Source organism: Micrasema longulum, unplaced genomic scaffold (assembly GCF_059751315.1).
Source record: "Micrasema longulum isolate JH-2025_06_02 unplaced genomic scaffold, ASM5975131v1 h1tg000470l, whole genome shotgun sequence".
Classification (NCBI taxonomy): Eukaryota; Metazoa; Arthropoda; class Insecta; order Trichoptera; family Brachycentridae; genus Micrasema; species Micrasema longulum.
Window position 1 is genome coordinate 79469 of NW_028277668.1, and position 24057 is coordinate 103525.

Genomic DNA, 24057 nt, shown 5'->3' on the forward strand with positions numbered 1-24057 from the left:
TTATTGAAAAAAAATATATACGGTAATAAACATGATCAGTTAAATAATAAAGCTTAACGCCCTTCCTCGAGAAATCTTCAACTATAAATATTGTGTCAAAAATAATAATACCACAGGTTAAGTTAGATGAAACATACATTGATTAGATGATCAAAATGGAGTGAAGTAGGGAAGAGTCTCGCAACATTGATTGACTACAATCATCTAGGCATTTTAAGTCTTGCTTCTGCAGTGCCGAAAAGTAAAGCTGCATAGAAGACATTCACGCATTTTGCAAGAATATTTATAATTGCAAAAGAAGCCGATGAGAGTAAAAAATGGCAGCTAAGGTAAATAATATGGTCCTGAATCTAAAATCTCTTTCAAAGGATAAATAAGTAATGTAAGAAATGCCAAAAAAAGAAAAACTCGACTACTACCTGAAAAAACGGTGAATTCGTCATCATAAAACCCTTCTCTGAACCTAATGATGCACAGGGCACTGCATTGGTATGTTAATGCAGCGTATCTCGATCATTTGTTACAGGAAAATCAGATTATCAGTGCCAACGACCTAAATACGAGGTGGATAAATTAACATAGCAATAATTTATTTACATTAATACAATTTGCGTTTTTTAATAGTCAAACTCGATACATATTAATGATTTTTTTAAGCATCGGTTCCTCGTTTTTTGTAATCTTTCTTATTACGCGCAGAGCGAAAAAATATAATTTTAAAAATTGACTATCCAAAATGAACTTAAAGTATATTTATTTTAAAGGCTATTTTAGCTTGTAGTAATTATTCTTTCGGTTAATATTTAGCTGTCAGATGATCACATGTCTTTTATTGTTGCCACCGCAAAAATTATCAAAATACTCATTTCAATTGTCAATATGGATTATTGTCATTCCTAAAACATCTGAAAAATAGACCTTCATATGGCCTTCAATAAAAACATTGAGTTATTTTCGTCTCCATATATGTGTTGATCGGAAAATCTTGTGATACTTTTTATATATTTTTTCCATTATTTAAAATTATGTTCGGGAAACTGTTAGTTTTCATATAGCAACATCATTGATTTAGTGCCCTTTCTGTCCATGCGCCCTTCTTACACAATTTTTGATTCCGGTGTAAATTTATAAAAATGTACACAGTTTCTAAAGGACCCAGTAAAATCGTAGCCAAAACACGTCGAGGTACGTCTTAGGACATAAAATATCCTTAGCCGCTTAACTCAGACTTTCTTCTTAAAAACAGTGTTAATTTTACAGGTATTTCTCAAAACCTGGAGCGATTGGAAACTCTTAGGGATCTAACTAGAAAACCAACAGAATCAAATAATAACGATTTAGAAACGTAAGTAAAAACATTTTAATGATTGAATTAAGTTACAAAAGTTTCACCACAATTTCCGGTCTTGCATAAATATTGACTTTTGACTCAAGTTTAAATGAAAATGCTTTTCGTTTCCTTCTCTTGCCGGTATTTGTTTGTTTTAACACGCGTTTATTGCATTTGTCGAAAGTGATGTGATATTTGATTTGATTGCGGTTTCTTCTCTCACAGTATTTTGTTTTTTTTCAGTATTTCCAGACCAGTTTTCCACTGTAATGGCAAAAAATCGATGCACCAGAGAATACACCAAGACAATATTACTCCCCAGCACGAGGAAATCATCAGATATATTAATGAAAGTGAGTTTATTTTCTCGTTACCATTTTAACTTTTTAACATAACCTCAAAACATTTCCTCTCCCAAGAGGAAGACATTTAGTCGCCCATATTATGTAAACATAACCATACTTCATTTTTCACTTTTTACAAATTTAAATTACGAACATAAAGCACGCATTGTATTGAAGTTTTAAAGATGCCCTTAAATAATTTTAATGCTTAAAGTTCTTATTTATTTGTCAATTTTATTTTAAATATTGTCATTTTAATTTCGAGCTAAACATCTTTTAACCTACTCAATTCGGAAGGATTTTGTTTTAAATCACAAAATATAATTCATACACCATTTCTTAGCAAAGTTTCATAATACTACTACCATAAATTCAATATACATACATAGCTTATTATAAAAAAAATTTTTTTTCAAAAAAAAAATATCTTAGACTTATTTTCTTACTTATTTTAAAAATATAAGTACTATGGTGTATTTATCATGCTCCATGACCGTCATTCTCTTTTCCGCACTTTATTATGCATAGGGCATTGTATTGGTATACCAGTCGCAGTGTGCCTATAAGTTTTTGTTATAGTCTTACCTTTAATACAGCCAATAGGTGTTTGCGGTTTGAATACTTTTACTATAATATGCATAAGACCTAAACAATTGGTCAAAAACGTATTAAAAAAATGAAACTGCTTTTTTCAATAATTGTGGTTTTAAACCTTTGTCTGGAACACAGTCAATGCGGTGTTTTTTTCCACCATTTGCACCACAAAAGACCAAGAAGCCATATTACAGTGGGGGTTAATCTCCCAGGTTATTAAAATATCCTTGCTTATGTAGAATAATTTATAAAGCGCCATTTTTGTCAAAATCACCTCGAGGGCACTGTGTAATAAGCATCCCAATGTGCCTTGCTGCTATAGAGCTCATAAACGGTTGGGATTCTAGTTCCCCATTTCCATTGAGGTTAAATTTTCATCACCATTCACTTTCCGCACCTTATGGTGCATAGGGCACTGCATTGGTAAACCAATTGCAGTTTGATATCAATATCGTCACTTTTAAAGCGTTGCATTGCAGTATTTTCAATTTGTAATCAATCAAATACACATGGTCATTTGACCTTATTTTAGTTTCCCTGTATGACAGTGAAGGAATACAGTATTGGTTCCAAATTGGGACCGACCCAACTTCCCGGATCCCTCTTGGAAAGAATGAGGAACATGGTATTACGTATTAAATAAACAACTGCACAAAACCCCTAAACTAGGAAAAATTTGCAGAATTCTCCTGTTTTCACTCAAACAACGAAAGAAAAACAATTCGCTTTCCAAAATACATGTACATCAAATTATCAGGACAAAACTGGCAAAATCCTAACATGACCCAATCAAACTCACGCAAAATTCACTTTCGTCTTGACACCGTGTCTCTATAGAAACCCTAATTTAACACCAGCAGTTGGTATAATACTGTGCAATCGTCCTACCCTCGGTTAATGATTGTCAAAAATTAAGCATATTTGGTAGAAACTCGCTTCATTTTTCGCTGCTTGACGATTGTCAAATGTTAAGTTGGTCTGACACCAGCTAGATATTCACATATTTTTGTCTATTGTAATATCCATCATTATATTCTGTATTTGTGAGGAACGAAGTAGTAAGAGAACGGATTCAGCAAACTCCGATGACAACTGTCATCAAGCGGAGGCGATACGGTTGGCTGGGCCATATACTGCGGATGCCTCCTGAGAGCCTTAACCACGCTTGCCTACTTTACAAGGCATCAGGTTCTCGACGTCCTGGATGTCAACTACTGACTGTTCGTCCGCAGTTTATGTCAGAACTTCGGGACAAGAACCTGACTTGGGAGGGCACACAGCCGATAGAGATGCATGGAGGCTCTTTAATGAATATCTATCAATCAAAATCAAACTCTTTAGGGGGAAAAATTTCCAATGCTTTTTTTAGACATTTGGACATGCTCAAAATATTGTATTTGTCTGCTGCTTAATAATTGTTTATCTAAAATTGCATGCATCCATACCTACCTCAATAATTTTGCCTTGTCATGTTCCGTTAACTGACAGCCTATATATTGGGTTATCCATTTTATTTATCAGCCAATTGAAACTTTGCGCTGTTGTGTTACATAATATGGATGGCCTTATTTATTACATATTCTTTATCTGCTGCGTATGTATGCGAGTGTTCAACTTGATAATATTTACGATTAAAAATTACAATTAAGTCTATTAATATTGTACATTATTTATTTTACATTTAAACATGATAAACTTTTTTTTTTATCAGCAATATTTTTTAGTTTGACCAGATCTACATAAGTCCTGTTTTGAATTAACAATATTTAGACTATTTTCAAATCTTTATAGACAAATTTTGGATCTTATCCCGACAGTATTGATATCAATATTAAATATTTTTTTCAACAAATTTACAAAGCTTATAATTTGTCATCGACTGGGTTAAGTGATCCCTTAATGCACTATGTAGCATTCATCATTCTGCCTATAGATTTGAAATATGTCACACATAAATATGGAAGTCAACTACCTATAGACAGAATAGAGAGTGTTACACAGTATGTGAAGTTATTTCTTAACCAGCTATCAGATCAAATCGTCGACACCAATCCATCACCGCGTGACTCAAATTAGACCGCTTTAGGGGAGAGAAATTAAAAGGTTTTTTTTTTATGTGTGTCCAGTAAAATTATGGATTTTTTAACATTTAGGTATATCTTACTTTATGTGCTTTTACTAGCAATGTTTGAATATACATACCGCTAAATGGCATAACTGGATGACTAGGTGGTGTTATTACATATGCGCTGACGGATTGCTGTTGATGATAAACTCTGTAAATGCCTAGACCTCTATTTTCTCAGCTTCATCTCTGTTGAAAAAATATCCATACTGGATTAAAACCTTGTGGTCAAATAAATGGTCTGCACGATACAATTTAGATGTTTGTGGGGTGGATATAATAGAAACAAATTACTTATTGATAACTGTTATAAAATCCGCCACGTCTAATGGATAATGCGTTTGCCTACCATGCGAGGGTCTAGGGTTCGATTCGAAATATTCTAAATATTGCAGGGTAAAAACAAAAATGTGTTTTACCCTGCAATATTTTATATCTTTACTAATCTCTGGACTTGAATCTAAAGCGTAATCTTGTCTTTGTGTGTAAATTTTTTAAAGTTTAATTTTTGTTTCTTAATCTTGAGTAAAAATAAATTTATGTTTTTAAAAAATAATCAAACCATTTATGTTCATATTATAAGTTTCATAAAAGGCAATTGTGCCGTATACACCATTATTTGTGGGTAAAATAATTATAAAAACTGTTTTAAAAAGCATGTTTAATAAATTACAACAATTTTTTTTTATTTAATAGTTTTAATAATCTGTAATAATAACAATAACATATGATCATAGAACGACGGATGTGTGAAAATGTGACTTTGACAAGTTGTGACAAAATGTTTAAAAAAATAATTTAAACTGCTTTCATGTAAAATTGAAGAAAATCACATGTATAATTTTTCTACGATCATGAAGATATTTTTGTATTTCATCTTGTGTGAATTGAATAAGGAAAATAGGCGCTTAATTTTTTACACTTTTATTTATACAATCTTCACCGATGTAGTGATTGACGCGTTCGTCAACCATGTTTGAGGTCCTGGTTTAATTCCTTGCAGGATCAATGTGAAATATTTATTTAAAGATTATTCGCTGCAATATGTTACTATCCCTGGGCTGGCCACCTGAAGCGAAAGACTGATAATCATGTATGTAACGCTGCAATAATTGGTGTGGGAAAGGATGATAATGCTGATAATGATTCATCGTAATAAGGAGAATAGATACTTCATTTTACTTTTTTCACTTTTGTTTATTCAAAACCCGGACACTGGTGAAAATTTTATGCTCAAGTTAAAGTAGAAGAATTCAAACGAAGTATTTTTCTTATTGTAGTTAGAATGTAGCTTCACCAAAAAATGGCTGTAGAGAAATTCAATCTATTACTCCTATATTACGATGTTTTTTTAAATCCTCAATGTTTTAAATCTCACCGTTTTAAAATTATCACTCTTCAATTATTTGGTTTTTTAGATTCTAAATTAAAATCAATAATGAAACCATTCTAGCAAACACAATATAATACCGTTTACCTAAATACGTGTATAATGCGGTCTTATGACTTGAAGTAATAATACTGTCAGAATGCCAAGATGTAATCTTTTCACTCCGAGACTATCACGAGATGAGTGGGAAATGTCTATTTTAAGTTATGTGAGAAAGTTTGGTTTGTTTTATTCCTCCAACACCTTACTTGCCCTTGCACTGGCTCGCTGCCAAATGGTAGACATTCATCATTGTCACGTGTTTTTAAAATACTATTTCATTTTGATGTTTATCTATTTACAAAAATATCCTTGTAGTAAGTTTTTTTTTTTTTTTACAAAAAAATACAATTATTTTTTTGTATTGAATCTTGAAGTAGAGCACATATGAATATATTCTTATGCGTGCTTCTCGGAGTAATACTTATCTAGAGAAGCCCTTAGGCTCTATTGCATAGACCAAAAGCGTTCCAAATTTTTGGTTTGGTTTTTAGTTTAACAACAAACGTGCAATGGACGGTTTCGGTTTGCGCTCGCAATTATCAACGCAAGTACTTATAGCCTGTTGTATTGCTGTAATCTGTAGCTAAGTTCGCGGTCAATAATCATGGTTTTTCTCCGTATCTGCGACTCTATTAGGTTATTACTCTAAGGCGTGCTCTAATGATAACAATGTACATATATTTAATTTATAAGGTGTTTTACCAAAAGGCGCAGTGAAATGCAGTACTTTTACGGTAACTTTCATAAATGACTGTAATTTTACCGTTTAAAATAGAGACTTTTTTTTAAACTTAATTTATCTTACCTAGATGCACAGTTTTAGCTTTATTCAGACAAATATGTTAATCGAAGTGTAAAAACCGTTTACCGACATTAAGATGTCATTTTATAAATTGCAAACTAAAAATCTTTTATTAGTTTTTTGCTACTTTTAAAAAAGTTATTACCTTTTTTACAATCATAATTTAAGATGTTGATGATATTTTGTGTCGTACAATCGATTACCTCGAAAAAGTTACGATATTATGACAGCAGTGCAGTGGTGGCCACAAACATAGCTAATACATAAAAAAGCTGCTTTGATTTGAAAAAGTTAAGGTTTTAAAGTTTGGTCAACTTAGTGCTCCTTCATCATCATCATCGTCAAACCCTTATCCGCACCCAGTGACGCACAGGGAACTACATTATCAAATAAAGTGCAGCGTATCTCGATCGTCTATTACGGGAACTTAATGCGATTTAAAGTATTACGCTAAAGATAAGTAATTGTAATTGTGAGACCTAAAAGTAAGATCGTAAGTTTGTGACCTTGAACTATCGTCACTTGCGTCACCATCCTTAGAATATGGCACTTAAAATCAGTTTTCGTCATGTAATTTTTTCCATTTAGATTTCAAAGAAATATATATATTTAAATTATATTTGTTACCTTTATTACCATGTCCATAAGGGTGCTGGTTATATTGATTAGTCTTGAGTAGTGTCGATTTGTTCCTTTTCACATGCCATCCTTATTCAATAAAAGTGATAGGGGGTATAATATAGCGAATAGGGAGCTCAAATTTTTAATCTATGTCATCATGATTTTTTCATACTTTCAAGCAAAAAATCATTTTTAAAAGAGTTTTGTGCTCGCAGTCGCGTGTTCTGATAAAAGTATTGAAATTTGAAAATGCAGATGGAAAAATGGAAGTTAAATGGATGATCAAACATAGGCAGAATAGTGAATGTTACGCAGTGTCTAAAGTGGCCACTTTTTCAACTGATTTATAATAATCTCATTTTGTTTTTATATACTTTGATTATAATACATGTTTTTGTACCTATCATTTTGTATAAATTATGTTAATAAATATTTACATATAACTATTTAGCGACTTTTCTATGTCTACCAGTTTCAAGACGTACCCGTCTTTTCGTCTCAAAACCAATAGACATAGAAAAGTCCGTAAGTACGGGGGTTATACACAAATATTTACTAACACATATTAGAATTTTTGACCACTATGTTTATGCTTTAAATATGAATAGAAATAAATGTTATTTTCAGCTTGGAATCAGGTAGCAGAATGTGACAGTGAGCCCACTACCCCTTCTGATGAAGAGCAGGGTAAGTATTTATACTCTACCTTATAAATAACGGCTCTCAGCATTCATTTTCTGTAAATATAGGGTATTCATTTATTTTCTCTCAAAAATACATGGCATAAAAGTGTGAACGAAGGCCATATTTTTTTTAATGCTTTGGGTGTTCTTAAATTATGTTCTCTTTTTTTTTAATTTACATCTGGTTAGATGTTATCACCCAAGAACAAGCCAAGCATTTCTTTGACGGCAATCATAATATCACCGCCCAAGTCGTCCAGTTATGTGATTTGACGTTAAATCTATTCAAACATTGCTGGTAAAAGCAACAAAAATGGTAACACTTACCATAGGTTAAAAAGAAATCCATAATTTTACTGAACACGCGTATAAAAAAAAAGTTTTAATCTCTCCTCTAAAGTGGTCATTACCCAGTGAAGGATTGGCGTCGTTAATTATATGGATTTTAAAAATTTGATTTTGTTTTGTATTACAAAAACAGCGAGAGTAAAAAATTTTAGCCATTATCTTTATTACCCATATATTAGCAGTAATGGCTAAGGCACCTGCCTCTTACACAATGGTTCCTAGCTCATGAATGTTATTTTCAATTAAATGTTATTTATTTCTCAAGTCTGGGTATTTCTGTGATGTAAATAATTCACAGTTGTATAGCATTTTAATCTGTTGCTGTGTAAAAAAATCAACAAAATTAAACACATTCAATCGTGCAGATTGAGTTATTGTCCCATATGTTGTTAGCACTTTTTCTCGACATTTTGGATCGCATCAACCCTGATGATGGACGTTGAAGTTTTATCCAAATTATCAGCAAGAGTGCAATAGATAGCCTCGAAAAACTCAATCTCCATCAAAACCGGGCCATAAAAATATATAAAATTTATACATGCGTGAATTTAATAAAAAATAAAACGTTTACAGTATACACCATCACCACTCCACCAAACAATCTTTTTTACAAAGATTCTGCCCCGAGTCCGGTACTCCAAGACTTCAAGCCATTCGACCTGGAGTCCTGGTGGGGCAAGAGACTCTTCCACAATATCACCAAGTCCCTGTAAAGCGTACGTGCCCGTCTCCTTCACACCGCTCCTCACGTGATTCCACTCGCTGCATGCTGCCAAACAGACCGCCAACATTCACCGCAGTCCTCGCGCCGAGCTTGGCGGCATGTAGCCTTAGAAAATATGTCACTGATCTAATTTAACGATTAAATAGTCCCCAGGCGTCGAGAACCAGATAGCTGGTCGAGGATCTGAGGATAGTTGCTCAATCTTTGTAATGTTCCCATATAATCTTTAATAATTATTACACGATACAAGTGACAAACCTTTGTGGATATTTTAATGTTTGTTTTGCATTTTTAACACACGTGATAAAGGCAGCTCCTCCGCAGAATTCCGTTGTTTTTTCAAGTTGTATTTAATTAATAAGAAAATCCAAGTTGCACTTAAAACCTATAGTCCTAAGATTGCTCTTCATATGAATAAAATTCGGTTTGAAAACTGTCATAGTAATTCTCTGAAACCTATTCATACACCTACCTGGTTCTCAAAGTACTGGGACATAATGATTTAGATTTATCCATATTCTGGAACATACTTTGGATGAATGTCGCCGATCTCGAATACGCTAATACATCGGAACCTCTTTTTACATAGTTTTGAAATAACACAGTACGAAAATGGAATTAAAAAAATATTTTAATATTAATTTACCAATGCGTAATACTTATAATAATTATACAAAATATTTGTTTTTAGAGTTCTCTACATTACTCTTTTACTTACTAGACACAGAGAGGTATGCATGAGGTATTCAGGGAAGGATGGTAGTGAATAATCTGTTTTCACAATTTTTAAAAGTCTTTTGTGGTCGCGTTATATTTTTTATTAAAATTAAGGTGTAATAAATAGTAAATTTTCTTTTTTTATATCCCTAAATGATTTTCATACAAAGAAACCTATTCACCTTTTTTTCTTTATATAGCATACTTTTTTTTTTACACGGTACTGCATGGAACGTATACCTTGCGTAAAAAGAGGTTCCGGTGTACGTGCATTTAGCTTGCGGTTTTATATTTACACAAAACAATTTTGTTTTTCACTTTAAAGCAAAATTTTAATTATACTAAGCTAAGTGAATTGTAGGAGATGTCTTTCACCCACATGGCTTTTGAAGGCCAGCTATCACCGGCTGATAGAAATGGAACTATCATTGAAATCACGAAGTTCACTTTTGAACATGCTTACGTTTGTTCCAGAATAGATTTCTGAAATCTGCCAATGTTTAATAAATTAGAACATTAGTTTTTTTTAGGATGAATTTTTTTGTGCAAGTGCCTCTATGTCGGTTCAAAGGTTTAAAATAATCACTGCGCAATGTTTGTCAAAAATGAGATTCTTACTTTTCAGAATTCTTATTTTATAATATCATGTAAAAAAAAAAAAGATTTCATCAATAAGTAATTTTAAATCTCTGAATGAAAACATTTATTCTTATGGAAAACTTTAAAAATAAATTGTCTCAAAGTTTTACGGTACTGAATGGTATTACCTTTAAACCGACAAAATCATCATAACTTTCTTCTAATACAAGAATTTGTATTTATTGTATACACATTTAGAAAATCAAATTAATTCTTAACCCTTTATAGGACACCTAGAACAAAGTGGTACATATATATACCACCAGAAAATAAGAAATAAGTCTTATGTCACAAAAGCATCGTAATAGTGTACGCTGGAAGATCAGTCTTCCACTCGGCTTTTTCAAATGCAATAAGTTTATCGTCTTAAAAATTAACATATTTTATTAGGTTTACAAGACATAAATCAACACAAAATATGTGTCCTATTAAGGATTAAAAATCGCTTTATTGTATTTTTTATTTTTAATTATTTGATGAGATTTGTTTGTATGGATCTTTTTTTCCATTCACATTGTTTACTCTGACAATAGTTTTCATTTTTACTAATGAATCATGTTTTTGTTTATTTGTTATGTTTCATGAAAATATTGTGGTTTTACTAATAGATGTGGATTTTTTAGTTCACAAAAAATGTTAGGAATCGAGTAGACTTCACGCGAGGACAATACAAAAGACTGGACAATACTGCCCTGTCCTGTCCTTTCTCCGTGAGCAGCCTCGACTGCGCTGGACAGGACAGTTTGACCGTAGTAACGCTCCAAAAATGAATACATGACATCGTGCGCGGTCTATCTCTAGGACAATGTCTTGGTTCATTGTCTTGTCCTCGTATAAATTACACCATCATAGCTACGTTGAATATTCACGTAATTTTATACTGTTGTTGCTTACTGTACTGTTTGAAATATGTCCCACACAGCTATATATTGTAGCAGAAATAACAGTAATCTCCCATTGATCACTGATAGCAGTTTTGCCTATTTCTGGCTTTTGTATAATACTAATTATACATGTCATTACTATCTCATATGCTCCAATTTTGTTTCCATAATTTGTATTACGTTATTTTCTAACTAAATGTGTGCCTAACAAAGTGTCTTGAAGTTTCTGTAATATTGTAAATATCTTCTAGTATTTAATCAATATTGATGGTAAAAAAGCTAAGTGATTGATACGCCATCATAGCTGAAACTGAGTTTTGTACAATACAACTTTTCCTAGAATTTTAAGCTGTTGCATGAGCTGGCGCCCATATCCATGATATCCATCGGATGTAAATTTTAGCATTTACTTATAAAAAAAACTCTTTCACAGTAAATAAAGGACATCGGGCTTAAGAAAGAGACTGCCGGCCATAATCAGCTAACTTCGGCTTTGTAGAGCGTCGTCTTTGTCATTTATACACGTGCATCATTGTGTCTATCTACATACCGGACTCGTGCGACAGAGACGATGCTCTACAAAGTCAAAGTTACCCGATTATCTGCGGCAGCCTCTGTCGCTGGTTACTGTATAACGTTCATAAAATCAATGTTAATATCACAAAATTGGATTTACAAAATGTTTACATTAAAACAATTTTGGTATTTATATTTATAGCTCTTTTTTACATAACACCTACCTTACCTACATTGTTTTAATTTAAAAAATCTTTTCATTTAAAAAAGCTACTCAATTCACTTTCTTGAGTATCATTAAATTAGTATTTAAACCATCAATATTTTTTATTGTTGGACGCAAAAACATTTTTATAATTGTTAAATAATGCATAAATGGTCATGGAATTCAAATAATTTTAAATGCCCTAAAAAATGTGTTTGATAAATATTACCTACGTTTTGAGCATGAATAATACTGGACCTAACCCTCCTCGATAGATAGGTATCTCAACACTCATAGAAAAATCTTTCAGAAATGAATTTTCAGAGAACCAGTAGATGAAAATGTGAATTTTTAATCATAGACGCCTATAGTTCTACATTCCTTTCTTAACCTCTAAAAGAGTTGAGTTTTTGAAAGAAAAAAGTGTTCCAAGTAGTTTTGTTAAAATTTAAAGAAATCTTTATTTTTCTTGGAAATTTTTACACTGATCATCCCAAGATGGCATAGATATGTCCTTTTTATGAATATAAATTCAATGGAAGATTTTTGAGAAGCGGCGCCGCACAATGTGCGTTCGTACTTCTTCGTGCATCTATTTCAAACATACATGGTACAGCCATACTCGCAACAGGTTAAACACCTCTGTTGAGATCTGTCTCTCGTATGTTGGTAAGTTGGTCCAAACCAATAAGGGTTTAAAAAATGCCATATTTAATTAATAATGTCAAATGCATTCTTAATCTCTTGAAGGAGGTTACTGTTTTAATTTCCTATCAATGAAGCGAGGTTACTGTTTTAATTTCCTATCAATGTATGCTTATTAGTTCAAAGCCGTGTTATATTAGTGATTATTATACAATATTAGACTGATTAGCTAATAAATATGCATCTGTGCAATTGTTATGTAGAAGTATTCAGGGTACAAGTCAAGATTGTTATTTATTAATTCAGTTTTACTGTATTGTTTGGAGCGTTATCTTCTTCCAATATAACAAGTCACTATGGACACCAAATAAAAAATCTCTTGAGTAAATTACATTTTTGACTTGTTCTCTTAATATCTCGCAAACCAAATAGTTTATATGCAATCGTATTGTCTTACAATCAAAATGAACTCAATAACTTCAGAAGAGCATGTTTTATTATAAATAATCCGATCAATTTTATTTTTTTATTACTGTCAAAATTTTCTATAATTTTTTCAATTTTTAGACCATATTCAACTAGTTGTTCAACTCAATACTAGAAAATAGTTCTGGTAAAGCGGAGTGTGAAATTCAGACCTGCACGTCAAAAATAACTACCGCTCGACCACAAACCAGTTTATTGGCTAAATTGATATCAAAATCTTCAATATTGGCACTGCAATTGCATTTTTGTAGCATGGAAGATAAGGTGATCAGTATTACGCTTCATGTGCAGTCCAGGAACAGTATTCCAGTGTAGATACACCTTTAAAACCAATATTTCACATTCGCGCTGCCAGGAATCGAACCTAGGACCTCAAAAATGGTAGGCAAACGCGTCAACCATCATATGAGGTGAACCTATCTCCACTCAATTTATTTTTCAAGATTTTTATCTAGAAATCTAATCAAAAATGCCCATTCATGGTTCTGGTTCTATTTCGCTCACAGACGTTTATTTTGCACGCTCCTGGATACAACAATATATTATAAAACCTTTATCAAATTATATTTTTTTTACGGATTTGGTTTAAATATATTTGATTAATTAGATAAGCTTCCAATATTGCCTTAATTTTTTTTATTCCGTATGCATTTACTATCAAAATTTAAAATAATAAAATAAAAACAATATACCAATTGATTTTTTAAATTTTTTATTAATTAATTTGATAGTTAATTTTATAATTTTGTGCATGTTTTTTTTTTTAGAAATGAATTCTTTATGTGCAATAAAAGATAACCCATATAATTGACTGCCCAATGTTGGTACATACTGTATCTTATGAAACAACATATTGATCAGAAAAATAAAATTATTTATTTATCTGATTTGGAATTTTCTAGAAAACTTATTGGTTTCATATTTTGTAAGATTTGAGAATTTTTTATAAATATACACTTTAAGTTAGTGTACTGTTATTATTTAGCTTTAGAAAAACATTTAGTTACCCAAGTAGTGATATTATGCTTAATAGAACTTTAGTCAATAATATATATATATAGCACAGATATATAGTTCCATAGTTTTAAATAGTTAAATATTTTTCTTCTTTATATAATGTAGTTGATACTTTTGTGCTTCCTTGTACTTAGATTAGTTTTTGGTTATAAATCTAACATAAATTATGTACATACATGTTTTTATGTATAAAAATGTGCTCTTAAAATTTAGTGAATCAAATAATATTTTCAGTCTCCTCGAATCAATGAAAAAATAGTATGTATAATGATTTTAATCTTTGATGATTTATTTCAATCATATTTATAAAAGTCGCAATATTTTCTATTTTTGCAATAACATTAAATTACAAGAGTTGACCGATATTTTCCACCACTGTATTTATTTACACACCTATTTCAAAGTGGATGAGAATTTTTTTTCTGCCTTATTTTTCAACATAGTCCCTGAACTTGTATGCACTTCTTCCAGCAATGCTCCAACATTTCTATGCCTTCCTGGTAGAACATTTGTCCGATGCCTGCCGGCCACTTATCCGCGCAGCACGTGACATCTTATTCATCAAAAAAAATATTTCAACGCAAACGTTTCTTGAGTTTTGGGAACACAGTAAAACTCCAATTATCCGGATAAATGAATGCCAGACGTTATCCGGATATGCAGAAATCCGGATAATTGGATTGACCATTGAATTAAGGCAATGTTTTGAAAGAAAATTTACTCTAAAATCACTTTTTGAAAAATGTGTTTTGTCTCTCTTTTGTCAAGAATTTCTTCATTCAAATGACGGAGATATATGCTATTTTGTACGGTGAAAAATATTCTATTATAATCTTAAATACATAAAAAATTACTAAAATGTTGCATTCAAATAAGGCGACAGTATGTTTTACATTGATATTAAATAAAAATAAATAAATTATCACAATTAATTTAAAGGATTCTATTTGATTGTATAATATGTAAATTATGTAATCACTTACTTACCGTGTTTGATGCATATTTGAAAACTCAATAAGATGTGTTTTCTGTTATTTTCTATTTGTTTCCAATCTCTGTTAGTGTATTTTTATTCAATTTCAATGTATCTGGAGTTATTTTTTAAGCTATGTAAAACATTGCATGCGTTTAACGTTGGCAGATTCAGATTATACTGTTAGTGTGTTTGAATAATCGGTGACAGCAAATACTATATCGCCAGAGAAAGGGCACAGTTACCAATTGTAAGAATAATAATTGAATAAGACGTGCCGATTATTTAACCGATGATATTGTCTTTAGGAACGGTGAAAGGTTTTAATGTAAGGTGTGAGCATTCTACAATAGATTAAGTTAGATTTAATAGGGTTTGCCTGTAGATGGAATGAATCAGTAGATACTTCTTTGAAAGCGGTGAGTGCAATAAATATAAGTCATAATGAAATCACAATAATTATAGGCGACTTATGTACATGGTGTTCGGAAGTTAAAGGAAATTGAAAGTATCAATAATATGTTTGCTTCATTTCAATATATGTTTTGTTTTACTTTATCATGATTTGTTAGTTTCCTTTGACAGTCGAAAAAAAAATCATTTCAAATATATATTATGTCCTCTATGTTTAAAAAATAATTATGTCAAAGATAACCGATTGCAAATATTATTTCTGTTGAAGTGAAGTGGCTATATTTGTAGAATTTGAAGAAAGTAACAAACTAAAATCTAGATACAGTTTACATACATCAAAATCATTATTATCATTCCCTTTCCGCACCTAATGGTGCATAGGGCACTGCATTGATACACCAATCAATCGCAGCTTATCTTGATCCTTTTTTTGTTACATGAAGATAAGATGATCAGTCCTACGCTTCAGGTACCAGTCCAGGGACTATGAAATATTCCGGTGTGAAAACACCCTTTAAAATAAATATTTCATATCAACCATGTCGGGAATCGAACCCGAGACCTCTTGCTCGGTGGGCAAACACCACGAGGCCGACAAATGTTAAATACATAGTAACGAAAATTCCTGTTTCAAACGAAAAAGAAAAATATTGTTTTGAAAATGTCAAATGACGTCTTGTGCTTCTCGAATCTAAAATAAAATATTTGTACTGTCCAATCAAATTTTAATGTTTTTTTTTATTCAAGTATTAGTGCTGTATAAATATTTAATGTCTTGAACCATATTGTATACATTTTCAGGAATTAAAATATGTTATTTACATAAATCAAAGTGCTACTTCTTTATATAAGTTTAATCGTGTATACATTTTATTTGTTATGTCTTGAACCATATTGTATACATTTTCAGGAATTAAAATATGTTATTTACATAAATCAAAGTGCTACTTCTTTATATAAGTTTAATCATGTATACATTTTATTTGTTGTTTAACAAAACCCAATGTACTTACTCATTTATGTTTTATTTACACTTATATAGTAAATTCAGCTCTTGCATTATTTTTCTTGTTATTCTTTCAACATGCCTCTTATAATTTAAATAACATTTGATAACCATGTATATAAATTGCATTATGGCTTTTTTATAAACCATTTGGAATGTGTTAAATCGCATACAAAAGTTATTTTCCGCCTATATATGTTTATATATTGTATTTTTATAACATTTACAGCCTGTGGAAATGAAATATTGTTTTGTATTAGCTGTTATAATTTTATTGTAGTTACCTAATGGGTGTTTTTTACAATCGCCTTTAAATTTTGACACAATTTATATTGTACAGTGTTATATTATTATTGTTGAAATCGTTCCTTCACTCTCATTGTTATTTTTGTAGTCGTCATTTATCATATTGTTAGTTGCACATTCTGTTAACTCACTCACCATCAAAGTTGTTATTAGTGTTTTAATTATTAAAAAAAACTTTTTTTAAAAACAGACTTCTTTATTTTTTTGTTAAAAAAAACTTACTCGGTTTAAAAAATGTGCGGAGTGGTAAGTTGCGATGCTGATAAATCTTTTAATTATTGTAATGTTTTCGTAACACATTAATTCATATTTTATTACATAGCTACATAATATAATAAAAACACCTTTTTACAATAGTTTTTATTAGTTTGTGTTGTAAGTAAAAATCGCACTCTAAAACATGATAAAAAATTAATAAAAAATATTTTTAAATTAGGTATTATTATTTGTAGAGTAATTGTCATCAAAATTCCGACTATCCGGATGTTGTGAGATATATATTTCACTTCCTTAAGTGCTATGAATCTCCATACCTAAAAGACAATAAAAATCATAATATACAAAATTCAATATAAATCGACAAACTTAACAATCAATTAGAATATATTTAATAAGTTATTTAAAAGCAATAACTTAATATTATAATGGGGTAACAATAACTTGATATTACAACTAGGTAACTTTAAAGTCAGCATTTTGCAGTTACCCATTAAAAACACATTTGTATCTTTCTCCATGAATGCTGCAAATAGACAAGTTGTGATTCATTCTAATCATATGATGTTTTGAATGCACTACACGTCTCCTCTATTAGTAGCATTCATGGAGGAGGAAAAGAATGCGTTTTTAGTGGGTAACTCACAAATGCTGATTTTGAGGTAACCTAGTTGTAGTAATTACCCCGCGATATGTATTCATAGAAGAATATTGTTTCAAAGTATGATAATTACATAAAGGTGTCGATATATTAAAAAAACAAGTGAAAAAAACACAAATGACTTACTAGTTTGCTGAGAATTCATTCTCCTAGTAGTGTAAACATCTAAAGCTTTTATTTCCTCCACCGCTCCCTTGAGAATGCTCTCAGCATCCTCTGTACAACTAATGAGGGCAGAATCCGCCATTAAACCAAGATGCACCTTACCCCCACAGGTCAATAAGGTAACTCCCATGCCTGTAATCATATCATAAACACATCTAAGTTAAGTTTAGTATTACAGTCTTAGGCCAGCTGCAACTCTCTCAACTTAGATTTCAGCTAAGGTTTTACACTACATATAGTTTAAAGAGGGTAACCCTGTATGTAAAATTCAGTTTCTTAACTGAGGTTTTCATTTCCACGAGAAGTACAACTATTTCTGACCTCGCTTTTAATCCACAAAGTTAGTATACACACTACACTCTTTTAGTTTACCCAACATTACTGTCCATGGACCTACAACGACCACCAGACTTCTAACACATGTTCCAGTGTCGGTACGATAGCAAAAACTATGCTCTTTATAGGCAGAGCGGTAAACATAACACATACAGTGTAAAGTTATCATTTGACCAAAGAAGCTCAAAAAAAGGTGTCCCGATCCACAGTGAGTTTTTCTGCTTCCATTTCCCCTTCATAAAAAATGGTGATATCTATCTTTATTTATTTACCTGTTGTGCCTCTGTTTGGCACAAAAAATGCCATATTTCTGACATTTCCACCGCATATCTTCAGGTCAGTTGGTCCAGGTAGGTTACTCACAACCAGTGTTGCTTGTTCACTGTATAACACGGGCCGGAGTATAGACTCTGGTAACACGTGACTTGCAACACTCATTATCCAATAATTAACCTGCAGAAATTAATTAGATAATTAAATTTTTTCTTGATGTTTTTTTCAAGATATTTAGTTCAAGATATTTAGTTCAATTTGATTTAAAGGTGAAGACGGTTTTTTAATCAAAAATCATTTTATAACTTTTTTTTATACATCACAACTGAAATATTTTTTTGATTAATTTATACGAACGGAAAACAATATTAGATAATTAACCATTAAATTATTTAATAGTGGTCACGTATCGACATAATACATTTAGTCAAGAAAACTGTCTGTTCTATCCAATTTTTTGCTCCTACATATTTAGTAAAATTTAGTTCCAGAGAAATCTGCTATTATTATTTATATTGCATATTTTATGGTTTTTATAAACTAGCTTCTAAAATGCAGGACCGATTAGACAATAATGAAGGTAAGACTGTGTTCATGTCAAAATACACAGCAATCACTGCAGTACTTTATGATATTTTAAGTGTGAACAAGATTATAAAAGAAACCAATATAACTTGTATTGTAGAACCTATAAATGTGTAGTATCTATTTCTAAAACTGGTAAAAAAATGGGAAAATTCAAGTATGTAATTTAGAGGACTATGTTTCTTACAAAATTATTATAAATGCACTAATATATTTTATGTATATAGCAGGGGGTTTGAACCGTCAGTAGGGTCGCAGTGAGTCACATCTTGCTGGAGGGTGTGATTCTATAAAATGTTGCGAATACCCAGTTGCATTCCACCGGCAAAACTATTGACTACTCCAACTCTTTAGCGTCCACATCTAAAACCCTGGGCAATGTGATCACAACAGATGAGAGGATAACAGGCGAGTTTCTGGCACCTCCAAACCAGAACCAACCAGCTAAGGGAAGGTAACCCTGATAGAAAAATTAAGCAGAGAAGGCAACAGGAAATCACTTTGGTCATATTTTTCCAAGAATCACTCCACCGAGTACGTCAATAAGCAGTCGTCCTGGCTGCGGAGTATAAAAGTAGCGTGGGACATAACTGCTTTTGATGCAGTGATCGCCAACATCGGGGGGACCCGAAAAGACATCAAAGGAAGTTATAGCAGTTAGTGACTAAAATTTTCATATTATTTCTAAAGTAATAAGCATAATGTTAGTCTTACACAATAATCGGCACTGGATCTCAGTTGGCTCGTTTGCTTTCGCACTTCTACCAGCCTTTTAAGAAGAGAGTATGTTTTATTGTCTCCCGAATTTCCCTGTGTTATGGGAATTGTTAACATGGCAACTGAAAATCTGTTCTCCAGTTCCAGTTTAGAATGTCTAATCTCGGCTTTGAGAGTCAAGTCAGATTTCTCCACCCTAACCGGTACCACTGCTGTCATGTATTCGGGGATCGTCGGTTTTCCTAGTAAACAGCACTACAAAGATACAGAAAAATAAATCAGAGAGACACTTAATATAATATTACAAAGATATCCTTTATATAATGAGGAAGTTCAGTGGTTTTTTCATATTTTTTTATTTGTTAATATACTATTTAACTAAGTCAAAAAATTTTTTTTCAATTTTTATATATCGTATTATCAGCGCTACGATTTTTTTAAGTTTTGAATTTCTGAAATAACTCCGCGTGTAACGTCAGAGGTTCATTTCCGCTTATTCTCATTCAGTTCTTCCTATTGGTCCAGAAGCGACAAGCAGACCGGAAATCTTCCATAGCTCTCAGATCATAGGCTGATTCACATGAACCAGTGACGTCATTCAAAGTAGTGCGTTTTTATCAAAATATTTTTTATTATTTTTTCCGTAAATTTTCAAGAAACTTTGCAGTACAATTTAATGCTCTAATTTTTACCCCGGGCAAGAAAACATTTTTTGTATCCAATTTCCCGTAGGGCTGAAGTTCCTCATTGGTACACATATTACACTGTGCCAAACTGCCATAACTAAAAAGTTCTTTAAAACCGCATGCAAGTGCTCTAAGATGATATTTACTAAGTGTTAAAGTTAACAAAGATATTTTTAAATAAATTATTTTTACCTATTGAATATATATATTACAGTATAATTATAAAGGGTACATTGTTTTATGTTAATTTGCGGTCAAAACTTGCTAATGTCAAAATCTTCAGTAATTTTCAGTGTGACGCATTTGGAGTTGTGAGACTTTGAGTTAAAGAAAATTGTTTTCAGGCGTTGCCTAGTATATGAAATAATTCACTCAGATGAATCTCTTCACAACAATAAAGGTTTCGGCTCTTTAACTTCACTAAAATCAACAAATGGAAGAATTGAAGAAATATGGATGTTTAAACATAGGCAAAATGGTGAATGTTACACAGTGTGTAAAGTGGCCACTTAAACCAGCCAATGACAGGTCATAAGCCCTGTAAATGCCTAGACTTCCATATTCCCTTATTTAAGGTATTCTCCATCCCTGTTGTAATTTGTTAATCTTAATGACTCCCGAGGGGGTGAAATCCAGTCTTTTTTCTACGAACATTTGGACAAACTCAAATATTTTAAATAAGTACTTGTATAAAAATGTAATGTATGAGCTATGCTGGAATCCACAATGAATTTACTTTGAATAATTTCTCTGTTTACTCAACAATATTTTGAGTTTGGCCTAATTTTTGTTGAAAAGGACGGGATTTCATACCCTATTGAGACTAGCATAACACAGCAAGATGGAGAACATTTAAGAGAGAGGAATATGGTAGCTATGTATAAAAATGAAAAATGTTTTCAGGCGTTGCCTAGTATACACGTGAAATAATTCAGTCATATAAAATCACACTCACCCTCGTCAAAAACTTTTCAGATCTTTAACATCACAAAAATCAACAAATGGAAGAATTGAATAAATATAGATGTTAAAACATACACAAAATGATGAATGTTACAGTGTGTAAAGTGGCCGCTTAAATCAGCCCATGGCAGCCTTGTAAATGTCTAGACTTCCATATTCCTTTCTCTAATATTATGTTCTCCGTAACTATTGTAATATGCTCTCTGTTTACATTATTTGGGGATATTGGCAGTTTTTTGTATTGTCCATAGAAATCAAAAAGGTAATATACTAAGTATTACACATCTTCACCCTAAAGATGGCTCATAAATAGACGAGATTCACTTATAAAACACATCTTTACCAAACATATATAATATGCACAGTTTATTGTAGGGTTTGTATAAATAAAAAAAGACCTACCTGCGTAAAATAATTGTGGTAGCTTGCCGACAATGCTGTCAAAAAGACATCAGAAAATGTGACTCCCGGTATTCTTGACTTCATTCTTTTAATTTTTAACAGTAAACTTTCTTCTGTCAATCCATCGGACACCCACGCGCACACCTTCTTGCCAGTCAATAGGGGACCATGAAGAATATTGCTGTCGGGAGGTCTCAATACCTGACTCATGAGAGAAGCTGGAGCCAGGATTATTATCATAACTATCCTCGCTATATTAAAAACGAAATCTATTATATCTTGTAATTTAAAACCGCCTCGCATTTTTCTCAGATTTAATAAGCAAATGATGTACTTTATTGTATTTTTGAATCGTCTCCTTTCGTGTATTTTGATTTTCTCATCCGCAATTGTTTTAAGGAGTAGCTTCATGAGTACGACTCCATCGCCCAGACTGTGATGAATCCTAAATAAAAGTGGATAAACTTCAACATTAGAGTTATCATCGGAACTTTTTTCCATTGGTCTTTCACTGATTAATACCTCCCATGATGCGGTGTTATCAAATGGTAAATCAGAATTGGCATTTTTAGACACATATTTGTGTAAATTTTCATTATTCATCGGTAAATCCAGAGGCATGTCCATCGAACGAACGTAATCATCAATATTGAGGTCGTCATGTTTTTCCCAGAAATAATATCCTTTCTCAAAAGATCTTTTGTAAAACATTTTAGGATGAGCACATTTTCCTGTGAAAAAATTCTGAGCAATTTTTTCTTTCAACTTTTTTAATAGAATTCCGTTGGTTCTCTGATTAATTTTGCAACCAACTTCCACAGTGGTGATTACATTAATTATACTTTTCGCATTATCTTCTTCCAACGCCCAAATGGTATCTGTTCCATCCAACAATTTTATGAAATTGTTTCCATGTTTTTTCTTAAGAATAAAGTTAATAACTAATCTGTTAATGTAACATAAAATCAATGTCAAAATAATGACCGGTAAAAGTAAACTGAATATCAAAAATGAGGCGAAAATAAATGCAGTTTTCGGATTTACAAACTGAGGCCACCAAAGAGTAAACTTATTTTTTCCTTTGACATCCTAAAAATTTTCAAATGTTGATAATATATTTGCACATTTCTGGGATAAAACATATATTTTATTATTCTTTGTTCACAACTTACCCTGTTAGAAAAATACTTATTGATCATAATAATCAAGAGTATTGGTATAGCTATGACGCATTGCTCAAGATTAGAAAGGGAGTTAAATATTGGTAATCCGCTGAATTTCTCCGCCCTGTGTGTTCCGACCAATGAATCGTTAAACGAATTAAATACGCTCTTCAGAAATGGCTGTGTCCAGTTAGAATCTATTTCTAGTAAGTCTGAACTCCACAACCATCCATGTGTCCAATCCATCTCACTAAATCTAGTCCAAAAACTTAAAAGAAAATCAAATTGCCATGTTTCAATATTGTGTATAATTTTTTTTATGTTTTAAAAGTCTAGCATCAACAGATGTCTTCATTATATCAACAAGTTTATATAAGTAATGTTTTTGTGCTTGTGGTGTTTAACACAGTTTAGATAAAAGTTACAAACAAATTTTATAACACTTTCATAATAATATGGATGGAACTCCTTTTTACCACTTTCTAATTAAAATTAATGACACAAAATCACAAACATTTTTATGTAAAAATGTGCTTGGAATACCAATTTAACAATAAATATTACATGTAACAATACAGTTATTTTTTCTGTCTTCATTAGAAATTGTAATTTTAAAAACAGACCTGATTCCATTAGAAATATAGAAAACTCAGTCTTGATAATGAGACAGTGTAAGCACAACACCAAACTATCCAACTAGCAATTTAAAATAAAATGTATCTTAGGAAAGTTTGCAGACACGTACCTTAGGAAAGTTTGCAGACACGTACCTTAGGAAAGTTTGCAGACACGTATGCTTTCTTGTAAACTGCAGGCAATACTGATATTAGGAATAGCTTATGTTTCCCAAGAAGCCTTTCACAAAAACTAATCTACTTAAATTACCCTCACTGTCACCCTGTGACATTTCTTGCTGAATATTTTAAACGTCGAAGTTTATGTTCGTATTTTCTTGGCTTCAATTTTGAATTACGTAGGCATGAAATTCACTCCAGAGGTAGCACTAATGAGATAAGACTCGTTAAGCTGCAAAGCACAAAAAACACTTGTCTTTGTGAAAATAAACTATGTTTTGGTTG

General features: G+C 31.7%; 2 protein-coding genes across 3 annotated transcripts; one reads left to right on the forward strand and one right to left on the reverse strand.

The window, feature by feature from the left end:
• Nucleotides 1–1020: 1020 nt before the first annotated feature.
• LOC148281313 (MAPK regulated corepressor interacting protein 2) lies at nucleotides 1021–16998 on the forward strand. The gene is made up of 5 exons (XM_088226895.1): nucleotides 1021–1185; nucleotides 1261–1345; nucleotides 1574–1683; nucleotides 7876–7935; nucleotides 8853–16998. Exons 1-5 carry the CDS (start codon nucleotides 1134–1136, stop codon nucleotides 8990–8992), a joined length of 447 nt encoding a protein of 148 aa, XP_088083021.1. The 5' UTR covers nucleotides 1021–1133; the 3' UTR covers nucleotides 8993–16998.
• On the reverse strand, nucleotides 14874–23802 carry LOC148281314 (uncharacterized). 2 transcript variants are annotated; one of them, XM_088226892.1, is made up of 7 exons: nucleotides 23724–23802; nucleotides 22988–23246; nucleotides 21816–22904; nucleotides 19762–20019; nucleotides 18462–18642; nucleotides 17815–17985; nucleotides 14874–17344 (listed from the first exon to the last, which is right to left on the reverse strand). In XM_088226892.1, exons 2-7 carry the CDS (start codon nucleotides 23222–23224, stop codon nucleotides 17322–17324), a joined length of 1959 nt encoding a protein of 652 aa, XP_088083018.1. In that variant the 5' UTR covers nucleotides 23225–23246; nucleotides 23724–23802; the 3' UTR covers nucleotides 14874–17321. The 2 variants fall into 2 exon arrangements, with proteins under 2 accessions (XP_088083018.1, XP_088083019.1); XM_088226893.1 differs by having other exon boundaries at nucleotides 23749–23781.
• Between the last annotated feature and the right edge of the window lie 255 nt (nucleotides 23803–24057).